The 20,434-nt window shown below is 41.8% G+C and overlaps 7 protein-coding genes across 15 annotated transcripts; 4 read left to right on the plus strand and 3 right to left on the minus strand.

Moving 5' to 3' along the window:
* Positions 1-12: 12 nt before the first annotated feature.
* On the plus strand, positions 13-5,361 carry LOC100141707 (uncharacterized protein). Of its 3 annotated transcripts, none has more exons than XM_001811615.4 (4): positions 13-156; positions 199-306; positions 355-594; positions 2,710-5,361. In XM_001811615.4, exons 2-4 carry the CDS (start codon positions 254-256, stop codon positions 5,177-5,179), a joined length of 2,763 nt encoding a protein of 920 aa, XP_001811667.1. In that variant the 5' UTR covers positions 13-156; positions 199-253; the 3' UTR covers positions 5,180-5,361. The 3 variants fall into 3 exon arrangements, with proteins under 3 accessions (XP_001811667.1, XP_064212784.1, XP_008194126.1); XM_064356714.1 differs by having other exon boundaries at positions 358-594; XM_008195904.3 differs by having other exon boundaries at positions 114-306; positions 358-594.
* A 60-nt stretch (positions 5,362-5,421) lies between these two features.
* On the minus strand, positions 5,422-7,863 carry LOC100142264 (uncharacterized protein). The gene is made up of 5 exons (XM_001813574.4): positions 7,606-7,863; positions 7,432-7,554; positions 6,684-7,379; positions 5,822-6,627; positions 5,422-5,754 (listed from the first exon to the last, which is right to left on the minus strand). Exons 1-5 carry the CDS (start codon positions 7,695-7,697, stop codon positions 5,477-5,479), a joined length of 1,995 nt encoding a protein of 664 aa, XP_001813626.1. The 5' UTR covers positions 7,698-7,863; the 3' UTR covers positions 5,422-5,476.
* A 71-nt stretch (positions 7,864-7,934) lies between these two features.
* On the plus strand, positions 7,935-9,960 carry Got2 (Glutamate oxaloacetate transaminase 2). Its single transcript, XM_962131.5, has 4 exons — positions 7,935-8,354; positions 8,396-8,903; positions 8,942-9,514; positions 9,568-9,960. The coding sequence occupies exons 1-4, from the start codon at positions 8,287-8,289 to the stop codon at positions 9,688-9,690; spliced, it is 1,272 nt and encodes a 423-aa protein (XP_967224.1). The 5' UTR covers positions 7,935-8,286; the 3' UTR covers positions 9,691-9,960.
* Positions 9,836-14,814, minus strand: RtGEF (Rho-type guanine nucleotide exchange factor). Of its 7 annotated transcripts, none has more exons than XR_001574964.2 (9): positions 14,679-14,814; positions 14,334-14,415; positions 13,977-14,284; positions 13,695-13,913; positions 13,160-13,580; positions 12,871-13,107; positions 12,742-12,812; positions 10,663-10,924; positions 10,071-10,206 (listed from the first exon to the last, which is right to left on the minus strand). XR_001574964.2 is itself a non-coding variant. In XM_015980186.2 (9 exons), the coding sequence occupies exons 2-9, from the start codon at positions 14,394-14,396 to the stop codon at positions 10,869-10,871; spliced, it is 2,733 nt and encodes a 910-aa protein (XP_015835672.1). In that variant the 5' UTR covers positions 14,397-14,415; positions 14,679-14,814; the 3' UTR covers positions 10,732-10,868. The 7 variants fall into 7 exon arrangements, 5 of the variants coding, with proteins under 5 accessions (XP_015835673.1, XP_064212782.1, XP_064212783.1 ...); XR_001574965.2 differs by lacking the exon at positions 10,071-10,206 and adding an exon at positions 10,428-10,566; XM_015980186.2 differs by lacking the exon at positions 10,071-10,206 and having other exon boundaries at positions 10,732-10,924; positions 11,336-12,812; positions 13,977-14,118; positions 14,167-14,284.
* On the plus strand, positions 14,804-17,600 carry LOC100142127 (uncharacterized). Its single transcript, XM_001811513.4, has 4 exons — positions 14,804-14,934; positions 15,003-16,144; positions 16,206-16,411; positions 16,888-17,600. Exons 2-4 carry the CDS (start codon positions 15,040-15,042, stop codon positions 17,215-17,217), a joined length of 1,641 nt encoding a protein of 546 aa, XP_001811565.1. The 5' UTR covers positions 14,804-14,934; positions 15,003-15,039; the 3' UTR covers positions 17,218-17,600.
* Positions 17,601-17,666: 66 nt separating this feature from the next.
* Positions 17,667-19,318, plus strand: LOC100142330 (uncharacterized protein). Its single transcript, XM_001811461.4, has 4 exons — positions 17,667-17,824; positions 18,179-18,254; positions 18,302-18,464; positions 18,514-19,318. The coding sequence occupies exons 1-4, from the start codon at positions 17,818-17,820 to the stop codon at positions 19,051-19,053; spliced, it is 786 nt and encodes a 261-aa protein (XP_001811513.2). The 5' UTR covers positions 17,667-17,817; the 3' UTR covers positions 19,054-19,318.
* Positions 19,069-20,424, minus strand: LOC100142525 (uncharacterized protein). The gene is made up of 3 exons (XM_001811407.4): positions 20,249-20,424; positions 19,625-20,204; positions 19,069-19,578 (listed from the first exon to the last, which is right to left on the minus strand). The coding sequence occupies exons 1-3, from the start codon at positions 20,313-20,315 to the stop codon at positions 19,302-19,304; spliced, it is 924 nt and encodes a 307-aa protein (XP_001811459.1). The 5' UTR covers positions 20,316-20,424; the 3' UTR covers positions 19,069-19,301.
* Positions 20,425-20,434: the final 10 nt, after the last annotated feature.

A 20,434-nucleotide genomic window follows, 5' to 3' on the forward strand; every position in this document is an offset into this window, starting at 1 on the left:
TTTAAAAAAAGAGTAAAACAAATAGTAAAAAGTGCGTGACGAAATGCATTTGGAGGTTTCATTGTTGCACTTGTGATAGGAGGACAAAATTGTTGCCAACCTGATGATTACGACGCTCCCACTCTTGTCAAACCGTTACCAACAGTAAAAGTACACGTCAGTTGTTTAATTCGTATCAGTTAGTTTATTCTTGATTAGTGTTCGATTGTAGCAAAACCATGTGCTTAAAACCCGTATGTAACACTTGCATAAAATGAGGACTTCGTTACTATGTCTCGAGTATGTTTTCATTTTGGCTTTGTGCAGGTAAGCGTCCACCCCCTGTCACAACCCCCTTGAAACCCCAAATTTTAGTAGAGGTCTCGTGTGCGAAGATGCGGCGCCGACGCCACCACCCAGTGCCCCAATCGGTGAAAATGTTTCATCAGACAGTATTCAAGACAGCAAAAAAACGATTGAAAGTGAAAAAAGTGACGATGTAATTCGCGGTTTAGAACCAAGTGCGGACGTTGTGAGTAATTTCAATGAAAAGACCGAAGACACTTTACAAGTGTTCGCCGAAGCGACTTCCCAGAATTCAGGGGTTGCCAATGAGTAAGTCTTATCAATTATCACAAATCAGTCAATAGTTTTGGCGCCGAGATTTTGTTTATGCATTTACAACTTCTCGACCTTGGCTGGTCCAGTTATGCAATTTTGTTTTTTTTAACACACCTGCTGGACCGAAATTCGAGAAGGTCCCCAAAGTAATTAAGAATTTGTCGTTTTTGCGCGCTAAATATAGGAAGTAAATGCAGCAAATGACCCCCGAGTAATTCGAAAATCGTGCGTAAACAAGTCGTCTATTTTTAGTGCAATTATCATGTGTTATCACCGGAATTGGCCGCTTCCGATTGGGTTCAAATCAGTTGGTAATGTGGGGCGAAATTGTCTATTTTTATTCGATTGTTTTAATGCACAAATGTGAATTTATTGCTCGAGTCGATTCCAAAAATAGCCAACATAACGGGTGTATCTAACTGGTTTGTGTGGGCAAAATAATCGAGTAGGATGAACAAATCCAAATTGACAACATGTGTTTGTTGATGGAGCAGTAACCTCCCAAAAATTTATTTCACACGGAAAAAAATGTAACATTCCTTGTGAAATTGTTGGCAAGATGTTGAAATGTGATATGCATCCGGCGTGAAGAAATTGTTGCAGTCGTTTCCTTTTTTCTTCTATGCATCTAAATAAAGGTTTCAGTGTGTTTTCTATTTTTGTTTCGTTTCAACAAAAAATATTGATTAAAATGTAATCATACGGAGTGGGTCTTTATAAATGCATTATTGAATATTTCAACGCGTTGACTATTGGCTAAAATGTAAATATTGTAAGAAAATATTTTCGATCAGCTTGTTTATGCTTGAATTATTTATTTGGGTTTGGTTGTTGTAATAAACATGTTTTTGTTCTATGGGGTGTTCCAGTTTGTAATAAATTAATTTTAATGTAAAAGTAGCCTGAAACTGAAATGTTATAAGTTTGAAAAGATTAACATTTAATACCTACAGTAAAAATATATATAAAGAAGATTTGGTTTTGTAGATTTGAAACATATGGTAATGTATTTTTTTAGAACACAGAAGTCACAGCTTAAATATTAATTATTTTCTTTATTTACGTTAGACTGTATTTTTTTATATTCGAGAAACAGAATAAATTAAAAATAACTGTTCAGAGAGAAAAATCCAGAGCTGGTATCTCGTGACAAATACATTGAACAATTCCTTTCTTTCGTCATAACTACAATCTTGTGTCTTTGTTCATTAATTAAGAAAAATATTAATTGGGAAATTTTTAGCTGAAGTACGTGTTTCTCAGAGATAATAAATGAAAAAAAATGCTGCAAAATGAAAGTTCATAGTTACAATGTGGCAATTACATTGCATAAAAAGTGATTTTTATTGTATAGATTATGAAAAGTGTCTAATAAAGATAACTAAATCACTTGAACAGAGTATTATTGTCTCTATGATTTTCTCGAATTTTCAACAATCGGAGATCGAAACAATTTATATATTTTTATATTAGCTTTTATATATTAAAAATATAGCAACAGTTTTACTACAGTTTTAATTTTTTCTTTCTGATAAAATATTACATCTTTCTTTTACTGTTACAAATAGAAGCATTTACTTCATTTTATTCAAATGGACCATTGTTTCGCCAAACTTTTGCATAACTGCGATTTGTAGAGAACGGTATCATTTAATTTTTATTCCTGTAATCGTGTTTTCCATGGCTTTTTCAGGTCATTTAAAGAAATCAAATGCCATAAAATGTACTAACAATTAGATAGAAATACAATGAAATCCGCTTATCATACAAATAATAGCACATAATTACGAACAAACTAAAATGTTTGCGTCAGTTAATAAAACACCGAAATTTACACTAAACTAACTTATCACCAACGACCTTGAAAATGCAATCCTTGTCCGGGATGATGACACAATAAAGCGCTAAAACTGAATAATTGTTTCGCATACTATTACTAATCATCCCCAAGGTCATTCCTTTTTCAAAAATAGACAATTTTCCCGGCCTTGACGTCATTCTCGGGACGATTTAATTTAAATAAGACCGAACAAAGCAAATCATTTTACTCTAATAATTTAAGCCAAACATCTGCTGCCCCATTTATTAAAACTGATTAAATTATTCCAGTCTAACAACAAGCGGGCAGCCGGTGGTTGTGACACTTTCGGACGTCGCCACCGCCGAGCTCCAACAACGCGCCATACTTCCTAGTCAAGACACACCCCCTGAGCCCCAATCCACCAATCACACCTTCAAACTCAACCAATCAAGATCTGATTTACCCACTGTTAAAGACAACCTAACTGAAGAAATTCCCTCGTTTTCTGAATGGGCGCAGAAGCAACTTCAAGAAGCCGAAAAAAACAAATCCAACACCTCCACACATCACCCCAACGGCAACAAACAAGCCTCAGGGGCGAAGCTCCGCTGGAAAAACTACGCATCGTTGGATTGTGGCGCCAAAGTGGTGGCTTCCAATCCAGAGGCTGTGAGCCCTAGCGCTATCTTGAGCCCCTCACGTGATGAGTACAAACTCAACACTTGTACAAGTCGTATTTGGTTTATTGTCGAATTATGCGAAGCAATTCAAGCCAAAAAAATCGATTTGGCTAATTTTGAATTATTTTCTTCGTCGCCGAAAGATTTTGCGGTTTTCGTAAGCGATCGGTTTCCGACACGTGAATGGTCAAATGTTGGCCATTTCACGGCGAAGGATGAACGCGACGTGCAAAGTTTCGACCTTCATCCGCACCTCTTCGGGAAATATATCAAAGTCGAGGTGAAAAGCCACTACGGTTCGGAACACTATTGTCCGATTTCGCTGTTTCGCGTTTATGGGACTTCGGAATTTGAGGTTTTGCAAAAGGAGGATCAAGCACACGAGGATCGAGGTGATGATGATGACGATGATGACGGCTCACTTGATTTGGAAAATGGTGATGCGCGGAAGAATTTATTCAGTTCGGCGACGGATGCTGTCATTTCGATGGTGAAAAAAGCGGCTGAGGTTTTGGGAAATAAGGGGAATTACAGCAATCAGACTGAAATTTTAAATAACACCAAGCAGGCCGTGCCTTTGGTTCGGGTGTGTACGTCACCGAGTCATCTAGTCGTTTGTGATAACTGCAGCGATGCCCTCTTTGGGCGTGTTTATGAACTATTGAGTTGTCACGACTCACAAATTTGGGGTTTAATTAATTTAGCGTTTATTCGCAATGTGCTGGTTGAGTCAAGCTTATGCCAAAAATTTGGTTTTTGTAAAGTTAGCGATAAGTTTGAGGCGCATGCCAAATATATTGAAGCGCTATTTCCGGAATATTTGCTAGGCGCCATGTGCAACATGGCCGCCGTTTACCAAAACAAAGTCGTACTTAACGTAAGTAATCATTCGAATGATACGATCATTGATGATGATCAAATGATAAATATCGAAACGTCGGAACCACATGTACTTCCCCTCGAGACGACGCGAAAAGAACCGGAAGTTACCGATGCCTTGTCATTGCAAAAATCGGAAGCCGTGTCGACGCCATCTTTACCAATTGTCACCCTGACGTCACAAATCAAGCCTACTAAAACTTTGAATTCGGAATCGGATTCAAGACAAAGTAATACTGAGGCGAGTTCAGTCCGAAGTGAGATTAAGTCAATTGTGACGTCAACTGAACCGGTCCAGTCTAACTTAACCGAACCGGAGGAACCAGAAGTGGAAAATGTGACTGAAAGTGTGGAATTAGATGACCCACTTGATGCGGCGACACCACAGGCTCAGAAAGAATCGGTTTTTTTGCGCCTTTCTAACCGAATTAAAGCCCTGGAGCGCAACATGTCCCTCTCAGGCCAATACCTCGAAGAGTTGAGTAAACGATACAAGAAACAAGTCGAGGAGATACAAAAACTCCTCGACAAAACAATACTCAGTTTAAACGAAGAAAGTCAGAAGAAAGACGAAAGGAACAAACAGTTGGAGGAGCGACTTAACGTGCTAACCTCAAATTTAGAGGCCCTTTTGGCCGAACGCAGGAGCTGGTCCTCGACCATTTCCTGCGTCGTCATTTCCTCTCTAGTCACTTTATTTATTGTTACTTTTTGCTGTAAAATCCCCGAACCGGTGGCGGCGAGACGGCCCGAGTTAAAACGACGAAAATCGATTGATGTTGTACAACACACCGCCCCCAAGAAAAAACGGCGTCCCAGTGACCAAGCTTTAAAGATCGTCCGGTCGTCAATGGAAGCTAGTGATAATTTGAGGAAGAAAAAGAAGAGGAAGAATATGCTGAGGCGATCGAATTCGATTAGTACGCTTGGGGGGGAGGAGAAAAAGGCGTGGCCTGAGGCGGGGTCTATTGACTGGGTGGAGGGGAAGCGGTTTGAAGAAGTGCCGTTTGTGTTGGAGGAAAGTGAGCACTCGACATTGGAACCAATCGCATTGGAAGAGAAAATCGCGCCGCCTAGTTTTGTGCAAACGGCGGTGATGGCGAGGGCGGTGCGAGTCAACGGCGAGGCGAAGAGGGAGGAGAATGGGGGCGTGGCAGTTGAAGGAACGCCCAAGAAGGAGAAGAAGGGGTTGAAGAGGATTTTTAGGAAGGTGTTTTAAGACTGATTGTAGGCGTTTTTAAGTTAGTTGAGTTATTTATAAAGGTAATATATTTTTGTGTATTTATTTAGGAATTCCTTTTTGAGGCCTGTGATAAAATTTATTTTTTAAACCGACATCGTAGATGTTGCATATTTGTAAATTTTAATTTGCATTGCCTGATAATAGAGATCTACAAAGTACATGGGGTTTTACTGCTAACTTTAATTTCAGGATACCCAATTTAAATAAAAAAAAAACACTTATAAATTTAAATATTTTTATTTTTACGTTTTATTTACACGGTGAAGTTCCCTGTTATAAAATTTTCAAATTGCTTAAATACTCTTCGATTTCAACAAAATCATCATAGTTTGAATGATGCTTCTTGAAAAAATTGTTTATGTCCCTCGAGGCGTCTCCCAGTTTTTGCTTAAGGGTGTCTTTGTTGAGTTTCACATTTGCACAAACAAAAATCTCGTTTAAATCCTCAGCAAGTCTGTAAGAAACTACAATTTGGAATTTTCCACTTAATGTTTCCACTATTGCTGGTCTTAGAGTGGCTTCACGTAACACCAAATTTAAAATGAAAAATCCTAAAAAATGAACACGATTTGTAGCTTTATTCAGAAAGAAAGACATTTCGTCCAAGTAAACACCCACCTGAATCACTAATAACCTCAGCCACATTTTTCAAAACCCCCTCTTCCAAAAATTGTTTTGGGGGACAACTCAAACCAATCGCGGTGTCTTTACTATCAACATCGAACAAAACGGCTTCAAATTTTTGCTTTGTCTCAGCAATTTCCTCCAAATACTTGACACCGTCTTGAATAACCACTTGCAATCGTTCATTCTGACTCAACCCAAACCATTTCGTTGCGACTTCAAGCATTTCTGGGTCGATATCAACGGCGGTGACCCGAATTTGTGGCAAAAACTTCCCCAGAAAAGAACACAAACCACCCCCTCCCAACCCCACGACCACAACACTACCCTTTACCTTATCCCGACAAGCCAGACTCGTAGCCACACTCATATAAATGTGGTGTTTACAAGTCAAGTGCGCCAAATCGACGATTTCTTTCGGCCCTTTTCGCGTTTTAATAGTTTTGAGTTTGGCTTCGGATTGGATAACTAACTGGGAACTTAGATAAAAAAGGCGCCGGAATTTGTTCTGGTCAACTGTGACGTCTTCGACAACGTAAGGGCCGGAAAATTGCGACGTTCCTTCGTGTTTAACCGTTCGGGCCCCCACGTCTGCACCTAATGATAAGTAGGCAATTTTGGGGTTTTTTAAGTCGGAAGGGGCCAAACTGCAAACTGCGCCCCCGAGTTCGCTCTGCACTTGTTCGAAGTTGCCGTAGGTGTGTCCCCGGTGCATAGTCACGATTGCCAACCGGTTAGTTTTGGTGATTTTGGCCAAATGTTGGCGGCCTGACTTCGTCGAAAAAAGCCACTCGGCCTCGCTAAAACCCCAAGTAACAATTTATTTCATAAGACAATTAATTTTTCTTATTATTACCGCCCTTGGGGCACAATGAAGGCCGCGTATTGCGAATTTCTCGCACTGGGGGCGGTTTCAACCACGTGAAGTGTGAACCGGGGGCAGGGGTTCCCCGGTTGGCACAAATCAAGCGAGACTTCGCCACCTTCAATTGAAGATTTTTTGAGGCCTGAGCACACAAAGGCTGCCTCTTGGACACTCGCTATTTGTCTTGAAATGTCGTCAGTTGTCTCAAAACGTTCCATTTTATCGCCTGAAGTGAGATTCAACTCTAGGATTTTTCGCGGCAAAGTTTTAAATTTCGTGCAAATTACGAGAAAAACAGGAAGTGAGTTTTCGCCGTTTTCGGATGTTTTGGCTTCGGCTTCAAAACAGCGAACTATGCGAAACATCCAATTATTTGAAGGAAAATAATCTAGTAATATTTTTAAAATGTGGTCTTGCAAAAGTGAGACACAAATGTAGCGCCCTGTCAGTTTTAAAACTCGGTGAATTTCGTTGAAGTATTTAATTATTTTTGCCACAGTCTCCGGGTTGTCGTCGGGCATTAATGCATCCAAAGTGCCCTTATCTAGCACTACACTGAAAGAATCGTCTTGGAAAGACATGTCTAAAGCGTCCATTTGCATGTATTTCAAATCGGGGCGCTCTTTTTCATTCTGGGACAACATTTGTCGGATCACGACCTGTGATATATCGATATTTGTGACATTACTAGAAAATTAGGTGGTTAAGGGTTGCTTCAAGGGGGGACAATTGAAATTACTTGTAACCAATATCGTACAAGTCGCGGCCTAAAGTCGAGTTTCCGCAACCAGTGATAAGAATATCGTCTTGTTTTTTTATGTATTTGTGTAAATGACCCGACAATTCCGGATATTCGCCATACCTTTAAAAAAATGTGTAAAAACAAAATTAGGGTTATGTTAACTGATTGTACCATTCAAATGCTTTAGATCCGCGTTTTTTGAAAAAGGTGTCCCAGTATTCCTTCTGACTGAACTCTTGGTGCAATTTTGGCAACAAATTCATTGTGATTTAAAAATTAATTTGCATGTATTTTAAGGTTAACACATGTTTTTCTCACGGTACATTAGACCTACCCAAATCTGTTTGAAATTTATTAATTAAAATTAGCTTCATTTTACTTTAATGATAAGTGTGAGATATGGACGTGAGTGAGTCAATAAAAATATCCACAGTTTTCACTGGTTTATATTTATTATTTGCTAGAACTTCATTGTGACACCGTGACCTGTCAAATGTCACAGAAGTCAAGCGTACATTTGAACTACTCCCCCAAATTCAATTAAAATTGATAAAAGTGCGGCTATTTTTAGTTGTTTCTGTGATTACGCCCTTCACTACAATCGCATTAGATGATAACAATCCAGTTTGGGGCCCACGTGTTTACTGCGTGACCCTTTAGTGACCTTCACCTGATACAACTCCAAAAATATTACAACAGTTTTGCCGGTTATTACGCGATAAATCAAGTTTTGCCAAAGTAACACGTCAATAGGTGCATCATTGCCCAAGCTGAGGTCAAGTCAGGGTTACACTGATACAGATAAAACAAATATTCAGTGCTCATTCATTCGCTATCTCCTTAACTCAAGACATGTCTTTGAAAAAAACCGTAAATCTCCTCGTGATACGCAAGAATGGCGTTATCAAGCAAAGATCGAGGTGAGAATGCCTAACTGTCCGATCAATTAACGCTTTTGTAGCTCGTGGTGGTCTCAAGTGGCCATGGGCCCCCCTGATGCCATTCTGGGGGTGACCGAAGCCTTCAAACGCGACACCAACCCGAATAAAATCAACCTGGGCGTGGGGGCTTACCGAGACGATAACGGCAAGCCCTATGTTTTGCCCTCCGTGCGTAAAGCTGAGGAAAAACTGCGAGCAAAAAACTTAGACAAGGAGTACGCCCCCATTTCGGGGATCGCTGAGTTTTGCAAAGCTGCAATCGAACTAGCTTTGGGGGCAAACTCCGAGATTGTCTCCAATGGGCTCAATGCCACTGTTCAAGGCATCTCTGGGACAGGTTCCCTCCGAGTGGGGGCTGCCTTCTTTAGCAATTTTTACCCAGGGATTAAAACAGTCTACCTGCCTAAACCCACATGGGGGAACCACACCCCAATTTTCAAACACGCGGGAATGGACGTCCAGTCGTACACTTTTTACGACCCTAAAACTTGCGGGCTTGACTTCAAGGGGGCTTTGGATGACATCAATGTGAGTATTTTTGATTGGGTTATTTATTGTGGGTTCAGAAAATCCCTGAAAGGTCCATAATACTGTTGCACGCATGCGCCCACAACCCCACAGGGGTGGACCCTAACTTGGACCAATGGGCGGAGCTCTCCTCTCTTATAAAACAACGCAATCTATTTCCGTTTTTTGACATGGCGTATCAAGGCTTTGCTTCCGGTGATATCGACAGAGACGCTCAAGCCGTTCGATTGTTTATCAAAGAGGGGCACAAAATTGTTTTGGCGCAAAGTTTTGCGAAAAATATGGGATTGTACGGTGAAAGGGCGGGGGCGTTTACTGTCACGACCGAATCGCAGGAAGAGACAGCAAGGGTGATGTCACAACTGAAGATTCTGATTCGTGCCTTGTACTCAAATCCGCCAATCAATGGTGCGAGGATTGTCGCTGAGATTTTGACAGATCCAGCATTGCGCGCTGATTGGTTGAAGGAGGTTAAGGGCATGGCCGATCGGATTATTTCCGTCAGGACTAAGTTAAGGGATAATTTGAAGAAGGAAGGGTCGACGAAAAATTGGCAACATATCACTGATCAAATAGGGATGTTTTGTTACACGGGAATGACTCCCGATCAGGTTAGTAACCGTTTAAACGAGTGTTTAAATAGGTTACCTGGGTTGGATTTTAGGTGGAGAAAATAACTAAGGAACACAGCGTTTTTCTCACTAAAGACGGAAGGATATCTATGGCAGGTGTTACGTCGAAAAATGTCGAGTACTTAGCTCATGCTATGCATACCGTCACCAAGTAGATTTAAGAACTAATTTGGCATTTTTTTGTTTTTTTTTATTGGCATTTATGTGTAAGTATGCGTGTAGGGTGTAACAGAATGACAATGAATTTGTTACACCCTGTATATTAATGTATTCTAGGCGCAAGTATTATAAAATAGGAGGTTTGAATTTTTACAATTTATTAAAATATATACTTTATAAAATACATTTTTTGGATGAACACAGTTCTTAATACAGTTTGTGGCTTAATTAATTAGTTACAATAAAATATTTTACAGACTGTACAATTTGTTTCACTTATATTTTACTTTCCATTTCAGGCCACTCGAAACTCTCGGTATCTTTCCAATTATTCGCGTGTAAATAATTTTTAAAAATATTTTGTAAGGCACATCTCATTTGTTTTTCTTCTCTAAGTTCCGAAGACAAGGCAGAAACGTTGTACTCTAAAATACTTAATTTACTTTGAAGGACTTGGACGGCGTCGATCAAATTTTTATTTGAATCTGTTTTCGACCAATTCGTCACATCAACTGTAAAAGCAATTCGGTAAAAACCAAAAAAGGCACTTATTACCCACAAAAAAAGATTAAACAACACACCCACACAAAAGTTAAGTACAAAACTCGATCACAGATGGTCAAAAATACAATTACTACAACCACCACCACCATCAAAAGCCCTCCACTACTCTAAATGCTGCGTTTTGCGCAACTGCCGCACCACAAACGACCCACAGCACCACGTGCTAGCCCTGGGGGCATGGGGGCGGTAGTTTCGGGGCTGCAGCGGCTGCGCAACCGCCGAAGAGGACCGACTGAGGTCGACGCTGGACCTGTGCGAACGTGCTAATTTATCATGCATTCGTACGTTACCACCAGTCAGTAGGTCCACTGTTGCCGCCACCAGAAATGGAACAGAGACAGACAGTTAAAAAGGTGCGAGAGAGAGTGGGACAGATAAGGGGGTTCATCTCCACCTACGCTCACCTGAATTAACAGTATTGCGAGGCTTCACTGTCGAAAAATACGCTTCAATAACATCAAGGATCAACCCGTCCTCCTTGTAACTAAGACGGGGGCCGGGCCTACTGTAGGGGACGTGGCCGAAGGCAAGGCAAGGGCGGAGCGGCGGCGAGGGCCGGAGCGATGTGGCGGACCAGCCGCGACCGTGGGGTGGGGGCGGAGGCGGCGAGTTAGTCGTGGGGCGGGGCGGGGACGGAGCGCTCCCGGCTGCCACCAGCGGAGACGTCTGAAAGAGATAACCCTATGAAGTTTACTATCGTTGGAAAGCTCTTTTAATTATCCACCTTTTTAAAAAAAAATCATTGTTTTCAGACTAATAGTTTTCTTGCAAATTGCACATAAAAGCAAAAATAGGTGAAATTTTAAAAAATTCATAACTAAAAAACTATTGGGAATTTGGCGATTATTTCGACGCCAATCGATTCCCCGGATCATTTTACATAGACTTCCATCAAAATTGTTCCACTTTTTAATTTACTCCACAATTGGCAAAAAAAAAGAAAAAGCGTGTAAACAATTAGCCAAAAAATTATTTTTCGCGCCGTTAGTCCGGTTAATACAGGCAAGGGCACACACAAGCTCAATTAGCTTCGTATTAAAAAAACTAAAAAACTGAACAAGCAACACACGCCCTTGCCTGCACGCGTCTCCTCATAAATCCCCCTAAGAACACTGGCCGGTATTTTAGCTTTCAACCACCAGTGTGCATACAATCCCGACTTGTAAATCGGCACTTCCTCCTCCCCTTGTTCCACTCCTTCGTCCAACACACACCCCATTGACTTTGACTTGATCGGCCCTTCCTCCTTGGAATGCATTTTCGGCCAAGGGCACATATCGAAACTAGTTACGGACGTGCGGAGACTATTCCCCGAAACGGACGGTTCGGATGTTCTCGGTGTTGAACCGAAAGGCGACGTACACGGACATTGCGCCTCGAACTCAGACAGGGTAATCCCCCGATTTGATTCTTGCACCGAATTTGGGGAATTTAACGTACAACTGCCAGCCATGCCAGAATCGGACGAACGTGGGCTGTGACATTCGGTACATCCCCGGCAATAAGAGGGCGACATTCGCAAATACTTAGAACTGACACAGCGTCTAACTGGTTTGAGATCCTGAGGGTTGATTTGAATACTGGAACGTCTGCGAGTAATACTGAAAGGCTTTTGGAATTGATTTGCGAACATTGTCGGCGGTTTAATCACGGTTTGAGCCGAGGGCGGGTCACTTTCATCACTATCGAAATTATACAACAATTCGGCAACGACTTTATCAGGCAACGGAACGGTATTTAGCGGCAATTCAAGGCTACTTGAATGCGTCGTAGTGCTATCATCATTTTCCTCCAAATCGTAGTTAATTCTCCTGGTTATGTTGGTATCACTGTTTGACCACCCCGGTATGTAGATTGTGGTCAAACTGCTTGAACTGAATTTATTTCCCACAAGTTTCGTTGGACAACTCTGACGCTCAAGCGGGACGTAACGTTTCGGTACATCTAATGTGTCACGTGATATGCTCCCATCCAAGTTAACTAGATCCTCACACGCTCCGAACGCTTTCGGTACTATACCCGAACTAGCTTCGGAATTTTCCGACGCTTGCTTGATCAATTCAATTTTGGGTTCCGTTTGTACGTCGCCATAATCGACGAAACTTTCGTATTTCGTTGCAATTTCATTCGTTTGTGGGTTATAATACCGAATATAACCGAACGGGTTGCTCGAACTACTGCCGGACGAACCCGATTCAACGATCGCGTTTTGTCGTTTAATTAGTGTTATGTCGCTGTCACTATCCGAATCACTATCACAATTTATTACACTGATACGACACTGTACCGACTTTGTTATAATGACGCATTCGGTTTTGTGGTGTCTTATCCTGACCGTGGCCAAGTTCATTCGGTTTAAATACTCGGGATAGAGTAATTGTTTGAGGAGTTTACGCGTGATTTGTTTATCTTTGATACACTTTGAGAAATATTTGGTGAGGGAGGCGTAAGGGGCACACGGGGGGTATGTCTCAGGGGGATACCTTGGGTCGTATTCGACTGGGGTTTGGTAGCACAAAACCGACGCTCGGGTTGAATAACCGCGTTGGTTAAGCTACACAAAATATTTAATTTTTTTCTGTCGTGTTTATGTTTTTAGTAATTTTACTTACATGAGGGGGCGGTTGGGGCACAAATTGCGCCTGACTTGGGGCAACCTTCTGATTATTACTGGTGGCATTTTTGGGCATGTGTTTACGTAACAATTCCACCCAATAATTCGCCTCATTTTTACTTTGACACACGGCGATTTTTTTCTCAATCATGGGGGCGCTAATCTCGAAGGCGTTTTTGTACTGTTCGTTATCCTCCAATCGAGTGACCACTAAACCAGACAGTGGTAATTTACCCTAAAAAATTACTGTTTTTCCCACGATAATTCGCCTCCAAAATTGCACTCACCTCATAGATAAAAGCACTAAGACGGTGACTCACTGATAAAATGAGTAAAGTCGTTGGGAATAGAACGAAATATCGGTCATGGTGTTGTGGTCCAACCGCCACCGAACCCATGAAAATTATATCACCCAAAGCTGTTAAACTGGGGCCTTCCCAGCCACGAACTGGGCCTGTTAGTACTTGGAGTTCGAGTTCTTTTTGGCGACGTGTTGCAGCACAAGTTGTGGCGATGTCTTTGTAGACGGCGACTGAGCGTTGGGTATCACCTCGGTCAGGATGGCATTCTTCGACATGACGTTCAAGTTCTTGAAGCATGCCCGAGTATTTATCAAGACGACGGAAGGGCTTACTGAGGAGGACTGTCAAGACAAGGACGCCCGGGCTGGTGGCGCCTCGAGATTCCATGTACTTTGTCAACTCCTCTCTAAGGACAAAAAACATTTTTTTCGAATTTAATGACTATGAGACGATATCCAGAAACAACCCATTTTATTAAATTTTTTGAGTTTATATATTTAGAATCAATCGTTACTCTTACTTGTACTGATCTAGGATGCAGGCGGCTTTGGGATGGTGGGCACAATAGGCCTGATTAACAGCCTTAATCCTGCGGGCCCATGTGAGAAAAAGGCGCCCCACTCTCTGTTCCAGGCCCGGCTTGGCCTGTTCCGCCTCCATCAGCTTCAACAACTGCTGATGCGTATCAAGGACTTCAGCGATATTCCCAGTCAACTGTTTGTACTCATCATTGGTCAATCTGCAAACAGCTGTCTTGTATTTTTACGTTCCATAAATATCGATTTCCGCTGATTATAATTACATGGCGCTTTTTTCCAGCGGTTGTAAAAAGTTCGTGACTAAACTTTCAAGTTCGGTGACGTGCGCCTTCTCCGAATCGATCAAGTCTTTCAAAACCACGCTTTTGTACTGATTTTGTTGCACAACCACCGGCTTTGGGGCATCTAAAATAAAAAATTCGCAACAATTGATTAATTTTCGCGTGTTGTAACCTTTGGATTCCTTGACGTAATTGCTGGGGAACCAGCCTGTTTTCCCGTTGAAGGTGCCTTCCCACCACCCGTCGTCCTTCTGGGTGACTGTGATCAGGTCGCCCTTCTTGAAGCACAACTAAAACCACTGTGCTCACACACCTGGACTAGGGAAAATTCTAACTTACCTCATCGTTATTCGATCCTTTGAACGGATAAATGGCCTGGACTACCAGCGGTTCAGTGGCCATCGTGGTCTCACATGTGTACCTAAATCAGTAATTGTATTTTTATGGATCACTGACGCGATTAAACGGTGCCGCAAAACTGGTCATGATGAAAAATAATTTTTGAGTACTGTCACATTCTTGGCATACACTTAGCTTTGAAGATAATTCTGGAACGCGGCCAAAAATGTAAAACGCAACGATTTTAGCCCCAATGATAGGCGACAGGACAGGAAATGCCCACACAGACACACAATTCTAACTAATAACAAATTCGAAAGTTTCGATTTTGAGCGTTATTATTACCTGTCTATAGCCCACTCTCGACTCGCACACCCGTTTTTATTGCCCCCAATAAAAATTCACAGAAGATAAATTTACAAAACCCAAAAAACCGTCTGTTTTCCTGTCAAATTCGGTCGGTAATGCAGGCGGGCGCCAGTCGGCCAACAAAAACTACCAAAATTCACTGTGCAACTGTCATCGAACAGATGGACATGTCGTAATTTCACCTCGAAGGTTTTTGTTGTGTGTTACAAGTTGTGACTTGTCTGCTGGTTATGTATGTTCAAAATCACTCGTTTGTGTAACATTTTGCCTAAATTCCGCTTAATTTTTTGTAAATTTAAGGTGTTTGTGAGTGACATTCTGGAAGATTCCGTGCAAGATGGCAAAATCTGGTATGTCAGAATCGGACGTTGACAGTGGAAATAACGGGGCCAAATCGATGGAAAACCACGAAACTAAACCCAAAACCTCCTTAAAGCTTGTAACGAAACGGCCAAGTGTCTCAACCCCCATCAGCATCCTGATCGAGAGCTTGGTCAAGAATCTGTGCACCATCTACGAAACGGACGCGGAAAAAGTCTCAAAAATGTACAATCTGATCTGCAACCGCCTGTTCCAAATGAATCTGATTGATGAAAGCTACCACATGGATGAGTTTGAAGGCATGCGGGCGGCCTACCAACAGGCCTTCCACCACTTGTTGAAAACTTCAATGGGGGGCGAAAACGCCGTGACTTTGCGCCCAGTTTGGCCAAACACTGACTTGATAAATTCGCACTATTGTCAAGAATTTGACGAGATTGAGTACATAGCTGGGGGCGGCTTTGGCCAGGTTTACCGCGTCAAACACAAACTAGACGGGACTGAATACGCAGTTAAGAAAATTCCAATCAGAGCTGAGGGGATCGAAGCCGTCCGGAACTATCTATCGGAGGTGAAAACCTTCGCTAGTGTTAACCATGCCAATATCGTACAGTACAAAGCGGCCTGGCTTGAGCTGGGGGCCCCCACTGGGGGTAATGCAATTACGGACGAAACCGAATCATATACTGAAGAAATGAAATCGCACATTGACGCCGAATACATCTATCACGAAACGCCAAGACACTCGTTTTCCGACGAGGTTAAATCAGAGGATACGTCCGATTTTGAAGTTAACTTCGAGCATAGCATTAGTAGCGTTACAAACCGGTCGAAAAACTCGCGAAAACGTGTCAAACGGAACAGTGTTTCGGAGGGCGGGAAAGCCATTTGTAAGTTGGACTTGAAGGAAATAAGGGAGTTGAAAATGCAGCAAAGGGCCAACGTGAAATGGGCCACTCTTTACATACAAATGGCCCTATGTCAATCCACTCTGAAACAGTGGCTAGAGAGGCGAAATGACGCCGAATTGTTGGTCGAAGACGCTGATAAAGCCCTACTTCCCGTCACAGGGCATGTGAGAAACGAGACGATTTACGAGGTTTTGAGGCAGTTACTTAAAGGTAACGTTGAGTAATGTGATTACAATTACAATTGTGTGAATTACAATCGTGTCTTGTCTAGGGTTGGAATATATTCATTCCAAGGGAATCGTTCATCACGATATTAAGCCGAGCAATATTTTCATTCAGATTGAAAACGGCAATTTGTTGGTACAGTTGGGTGATTTTGGTTTGGCGTGTCCTTTGCAGAATGTGAGGCATAGTTTGGCGTTTGGTACGAAACTTTACGCGGCGCCTGAACAACTTGATGGTAAATGTGATCCAAAGGTAAGGGCAAATATTGGTTTTGTTGGGGTAAACAAGGCAACAAGTGTTTAAAATAATTAATGCGTAATAGATTACGTGAGAACAAACAAAATAAAGTGTTTGCTGATTCACGGTTTTATCTTATCCTCTTAAATAAGTCTTGAAATTTTTATTGGTCAGTAAACTACGAGTATCGGGGGGCTTATTTTTATGGCGACTGTGATTTAAACAATCGTAACACTTGAAACACAGATGAACTTGATATTTTTCAAGACAGTATGGTCGAAAAATACAAAAATAAAAACTTTACCGTTAAAGATAGCCAACTGTTTGAAGGAAATTTTGATTCTTTTCACTTTCTTCATAACTTTGAGTCTTATGTTTTCTATTATCTTAAGAATGTTTGTTATTTTATTTTTCTCTTGTTCTTACGCTCTGTACTAAATTTTAAGTTTTCAATTTTTCGATTATGTTTTTTAAATAATGGCGTTTTTTAGAGTGATATGTATTCCCTGGGAATCGTCCTATTCGAGCTAGTCGAGCGGTTCCGCACCGACATGGAGCGGGTCCAGTACATTGATGACTTAAGGAAAGGCAAATTGCTGACACACGTCCACGTCCAACATCCACAATTGGCTCAAATAATTTGCCAGTTGATGGTAAAATACCCACAAGATAGACCGGACGCTAGTACGTTGCTCAAATCAATAACTCATAATTCTGACGCCGATTATGTGAGAGAATTAGAGTGTAAGCTAGCGGAACGAGACGAAGAAATTTTAAGACTCAAAGAACTACTCAAATCTGCAGGTGTTAAAAGTATCTAATTAAGGAATGGCAAATAAACTTGTTTTATAATAATAGAGGATTATTTTAAGTTTTTTGCACCATTGTCATGTGGTGAAAGACTCTGATGTTCTGGAATGAGTTAATCAGTATTTTCTTACTTAATTATGGTTAGCCAGATTGGGTTGCTTGGTGGCTAAAATGCACGTTTTACTGCCATTTTACTGTGCATTTACGAATTTTCTGAGTCGTCAATAACTAGTTTTAATTGTGTGGCGTAAGAGAGTAGAGTGATTGGAGTGTGTTTTGTACAATTTTTGAATTATTTATTGTACATTTCCATGACTGATGAACATGAAGCGTTTTCATGTATAAATCGAAAATTGTGATACGAAAATTTGAAATAAATATTTTTTAAAAAGTTGCACCTTGTTTTCTTAACCCGAACGTAAATATTTTGGTGGAACGCAAACATGTGAGTCGTGATCGAACAATTATAAAAAACCACCATCGCGGGAGACTGAAAGATCTCAAAATAAAACAGCATAGATGTCCCCAGATCGTGTTAGACTAATAGCTCAGTTTCAGATAAAACTTGACTCTGTTTACTTACTCCATTTCGTGTTATCATAATTTAATTAATGTCAGGTAAGTGAAATTTTCACAAACAAACCATTCTTCTCGAGAGACGAAAAATAAAAAAGACTGGAAGAGCGTTAGTCATGTTTTTATGATTCATCGAATTTGCTCCGTGTTTTAAACAAAAAACCGAGCAGGGCTTCGCCCACCTCGATTCTGCCGCCCTCTAATTAAGAACTCGCATAAATTGCCAATATTTTGTCACGTTTTGTGCCGAAAAGGCGTTTTTTCGCGTCCAAAACCCGCCTTACAAGCATTGTAACATGCCGGCGACCATCTTGTTTTTGAGTGTTATCCAACATGAATTTCTATTTTTATACAAACTTTCAACGTATAAAATGACATTTGTTTATTTTTAATCAGAAAAAATGGACACAAGAATCGCCGAAGTCAACCGCGAGCGCTCGAGAAGACCCGTCAGAAACAAAAGATACACCAGGTCAGGCTTTTCACCCAATCAAACCCCTCCTAACACATTTTCTCTAGACGCGGCTATGGCGAGTTGGACAAACGACCCCCAAAACGCCTATTTACCCCCGAAATAAAACGCTTCCTCAAAGACTGGCTGGTCAGGCGACGCGAAAACCCTTACCCCAACCGAGACGAGAAGAAAAATCTGGCGCTACAAACCGGACTCACTTACATACAGGTAACCGGCCAATGGCGTGCCTTGTCCAATCAAAACGCGCCGCTTGCAGGTGTGCAATTGGTTCGCCAATTGGCGCCGAAAACTGAAAAACGCCGGCAAGGAGCCCCAACGCAAGACCTGGGGCGACTTGATCAAGTCGTACAACAGCCAAGTGCAAGGAAACGTCGAACATTTCAGTATTTGTTCGGACGACAGCATCTGGGAGGAGCCGGACAGTGATGAGAGCCCACCTGATCATAGCTACACCACTTTCGAACATGACAACAATAATCGCTATTTTGCCAATTCCCCGGAGAGGGAAATCGAGAATCCGTTCAGTCAAGCAAAGTACAAGAATCACATTATGGAAAAATATCTGCGTGATTGTCAAAAGCCGGATGATGATGTTAAGCCGTCGATGATCACGAAGTGGTTGGAAAGTGCCGTTAATTTCACGCCGAGTGAAAATAATTACGTTCATTGGACGTTTTCGAAGAACCAGAAGAAGAAAAAGAAGGAGGTGGCTAGTCAGGTGTGTCACGGGAGGGAGGAGCTAGATGCGGCGGAGGCGTTGACTAGACTAGCCAATGCCAGGGCTTTCAAAGCGTGAAATGACAAATTTCAATTTGCTCAGACAAAAATTTCCATTTTTTTATTAAAACTTGTCCAAAACAAAAATCCTAGTGTAAGATTCCTATTTTAATAATCACTAGAGTGGCAAAAATCGTCCTCTGGTGGGTTACTAACACTCTGTGCTGTGATTTTCGCCTAACACTACGTTTTTCTGAGAATGTTTACACGACTCTAACCGTTTTGTTATGTAGCTAATAGTCGAAATTGTTGTGTTTTTTTAGGAAATTATACACTTTTATTGACTTCGGTTTTCACATTTTCTGACGCTTTCCCCCAGATTTTAATCGTTTGAACTGACGCTGTGAGGACCGTGTCCTCAGTCGGGTGCACACTTAACGAATTTAGCACTTTTCTCGCCGTATGAGTATATTTTTGTACGACAGCCCCACTTACCAAATCCCAACAGAACAGCTCTCCGGTAACCGAACCGGACAAGACGTGATTATCACTTGTTATAATGGCGCTTTCGATGTTCATATCGTCGGTGCGGTGCCCCACGTACCTAAACAGCCCCCCAAATAAAAAATAATAACGTGAGGGCCACTTACTCGCCAAGCATCTCTCCGGTGTTTTTATCCAGTAACCGAATTGTGCTATCAGCCGAGCTGACCAACACACATTGTCCGTCATGTGAAAACGAGACTGAAGTGATGGCAGCCCCCACGAAATCAGCGTGGCAACTGCCATTCCTCAAGTCGTATCTCCGGACTGAACAGTCAACAGATCCGGCTAAAATCTCGTGATCTGTGACTTGAATCGAAGTTATGCAGTCTTTAGCGTCTTTAAGAGTCTGAATGGGGTTGGTGTTGCGCGACTTGACGTCCCAACACATTATCGTGTTGTCCAAACTCCCCGAAATTGCAACTGAAGACTCCTCGTTGAATTTAACGCAAGTTACGGTAGCTGCGTGCCCCCGAAAGCGGCGTAAGGGCTGTCCGGTGGACACGTCCCAGATTATCACCGATTTATCGGACGAACAAGAAGCGATTTGGCTGCTGTCGCAGGAGCCGCAAGCGTCCAAGACTTCGTTTCCGTGACCCCCGTAGGTTTTTAAAAGGAGGCTGCGGTAGGGGTTCCACAGTTTGAGCTTCTTGTCCGAGCCACATGTCAAACAGTAGGAACCGTCCACTAGAATTTTTTTTGTAAAGTTTTGTAAACAACCTTAAAGTTACCATTGAAGCGGACGGCCCTCACGGCCCCTTGCTGGCAATCGATCGTGTTCAGGCATTGCAAATCCATGGCATTGTGGGCCAAACGGCCCAATTTTTAACGTAAAAGTAACGATTTTTAGGTTATTTAGACCGGTTTTGACAGTTGAGGTTATAAGGGGGGTGTACCGGCGTATTGAAAAAATGCTG

The sequence above is a fragment of the Tribolium castaneum genome, chromosome 5 (genome assembly GCF_031307605.1).
Source record: "Tribolium castaneum strain GA2 chromosome 5, icTriCast1.1, whole genome shotgun sequence".
Taxonomy (NCBI): Eukaryota; Metazoa; Arthropoda; class Insecta; order Coleoptera; family Tenebrionidae; genus Tribolium; species Tribolium castaneum.